This window comes from Poecilia latipinna, unplaced genomic scaffold (assembly GCF_001443285.1).
Source record: "Poecilia latipinna isolate Pla-1442-1.1 unplaced genomic scaffold, P_latipinna-1.0 Scaffold2266, whole genome shotgun sequence".
NCBI lineage: Eukaryota > Metazoa > Chordata > Actinopteri > Cyprinodontiformes > Poeciliidae > Poecilia > Poecilia latipinna.
The window spans coordinates 149351-150892 of record NW_015114882.1 but is presented as its reverse complement, the minus strand read 5'-3'; the positions used below and the strand labels follow the sequence as shown (position 1 = coordinate 150892).

Genomic DNA, 1542 nt, shown 5'->3' with positions numbered 1-1542 from the left:
CCCCACTAAAAGCCACCTGGTTAGAGATGATTAATAATAAATGAAACATTGATGGTGACGTTTGACTGCAAAGTTAGTTGGTTGTTTTCTAATTGCTGACTGGATTTCTGAATCGGACCTCCTGCTGGTTCTGTGGCAGCGGATCGGGCCGAGGATGTTAGACCACGAGGGGAAGGAGGTTCCGGGGAACCGCGGCTATAAATACTTTGGCGCTGCCAGAGACCTTCCTGGAGTCAGAGAGCTGTTCGAGACCGACCGTATGTACCGCCGCTGCTGCCGCTCTCCGTTTCCTTGGTAACACCAGTTGATTCTGACCGGTCGTCTGACCCACAGCCACCCCAGCCCAGAGGAAGACGAGGGGGGAGCTGATGAAGGACGTGGACGCAGAGTACTACGGCTACCGGGACGAAGATGACGGCGTGCTGCTGCCGCTGGAGGCCGAGTACGAGAGGAAAGGTGAAAGGTCGAGGGGGGAAGGGAATTCAATCTATGGTTTTTGAAGATTTACATTTTGGAAAATTGCAAATTTTCTTTTTTAATTTATTTGTTTATTTTTTGACCAATGTACTCCTGGTATTTCCATAGTTCAGAGTGATGTCATCACCAGAGCGGCCATCTTGTTTGATAAATGTGGCTTACAGCTTCTATTTATTTGGAGTTTGAATTCAGGTCGACTGCAAATATTAGAGGCAGGCTCCTCTTTTTATTTAGTCATGAAATAACAGAAAGTCGTAATGGGAGGAGAATAAAATCATAATGTAACACGAAAAATTACAAAAACTAAATTAAGGAATGTTGACCATCATGTAACGTTATACTTTGGTGCAATCTGTCAATTTATTTTCTGGAGCAGGTTCTGTCTGAAACCGATTCAGTTTCAGACAGAACCTGATGAACTGATCTGCTCATGTCAGATCCTGATGACTAGCAATGTTTTTTTTCTCTTAATTTTAAGACATTCTTCTGGTAAAATTGCATCTTTATGCTGTAATTAAACAGAAATTCCAGTACTATGGCCCCAATACGCCACCATCCAACTCACAGACGGGACGATTGAAATAAAAAACACTTAAAATTTTTCTGTCATTTATTTATTTTTTACTAAAGAAAGCAAGAATTAAAAAAAAAAAATCAGATCTGGTATAAAAAAGATGTATTAAATTTTTTTAGCCATATGACCCAGCCCTATTGTGTTTCCTCCTTACATATCTGATGCATGTGTTTCGTGTTTTGCTGCGTTTTACTGCACATTTTGCAGCCGTGTCGGAGGCCGTGCAGAAGTGGAGGACAGAGAAGGAATCGCGTGTTCAGCAGGAGGAGGAGGAGGACGAGGAGGAGGAGAGCATCTACACCGTCCACAACGAAGAGGTAACCCTCAGCTGGCCAATCAGAACGGGCCATGAGGTTCCGATGGAGGTTCTCCTCCTGGCAGGGGCGCGGTAAAGAGTGAAAAGTGATGACGATTCTTGGGGCCCTGACCAGCAGGGGGCCCTCCACAATTGAATTATTTATATTTTGTTCATAGACATAAAATAAAAAAAA

The 1542-nt window shown here is 43.5% G+C and overlaps 1 protein-coding gene across 1 annotated transcript in view; it reads left to right on the top strand.

Annotated features, from left to right (window-relative positions):
- isy1 (ISY1 splicing factor homolog) overlaps positions 1-1542 on the top strand; it is a 17812-nt gene that overhangs the window by 11131 nt on the left and 5139 nt on the right. The window contains exons 6-8 of the mRNA XM_015018354.1: positions 78-257; positions 334-456; positions 1259-1368. Coding sequence (XP_014873840.1) covers positions 78-257; positions 334-456; positions 1259-1368 — 413 coding nt within the window. The remainder of the gene's footprint in view (positions 1-77; positions 258-333; positions 457-1258; positions 1369-1542) is intronic.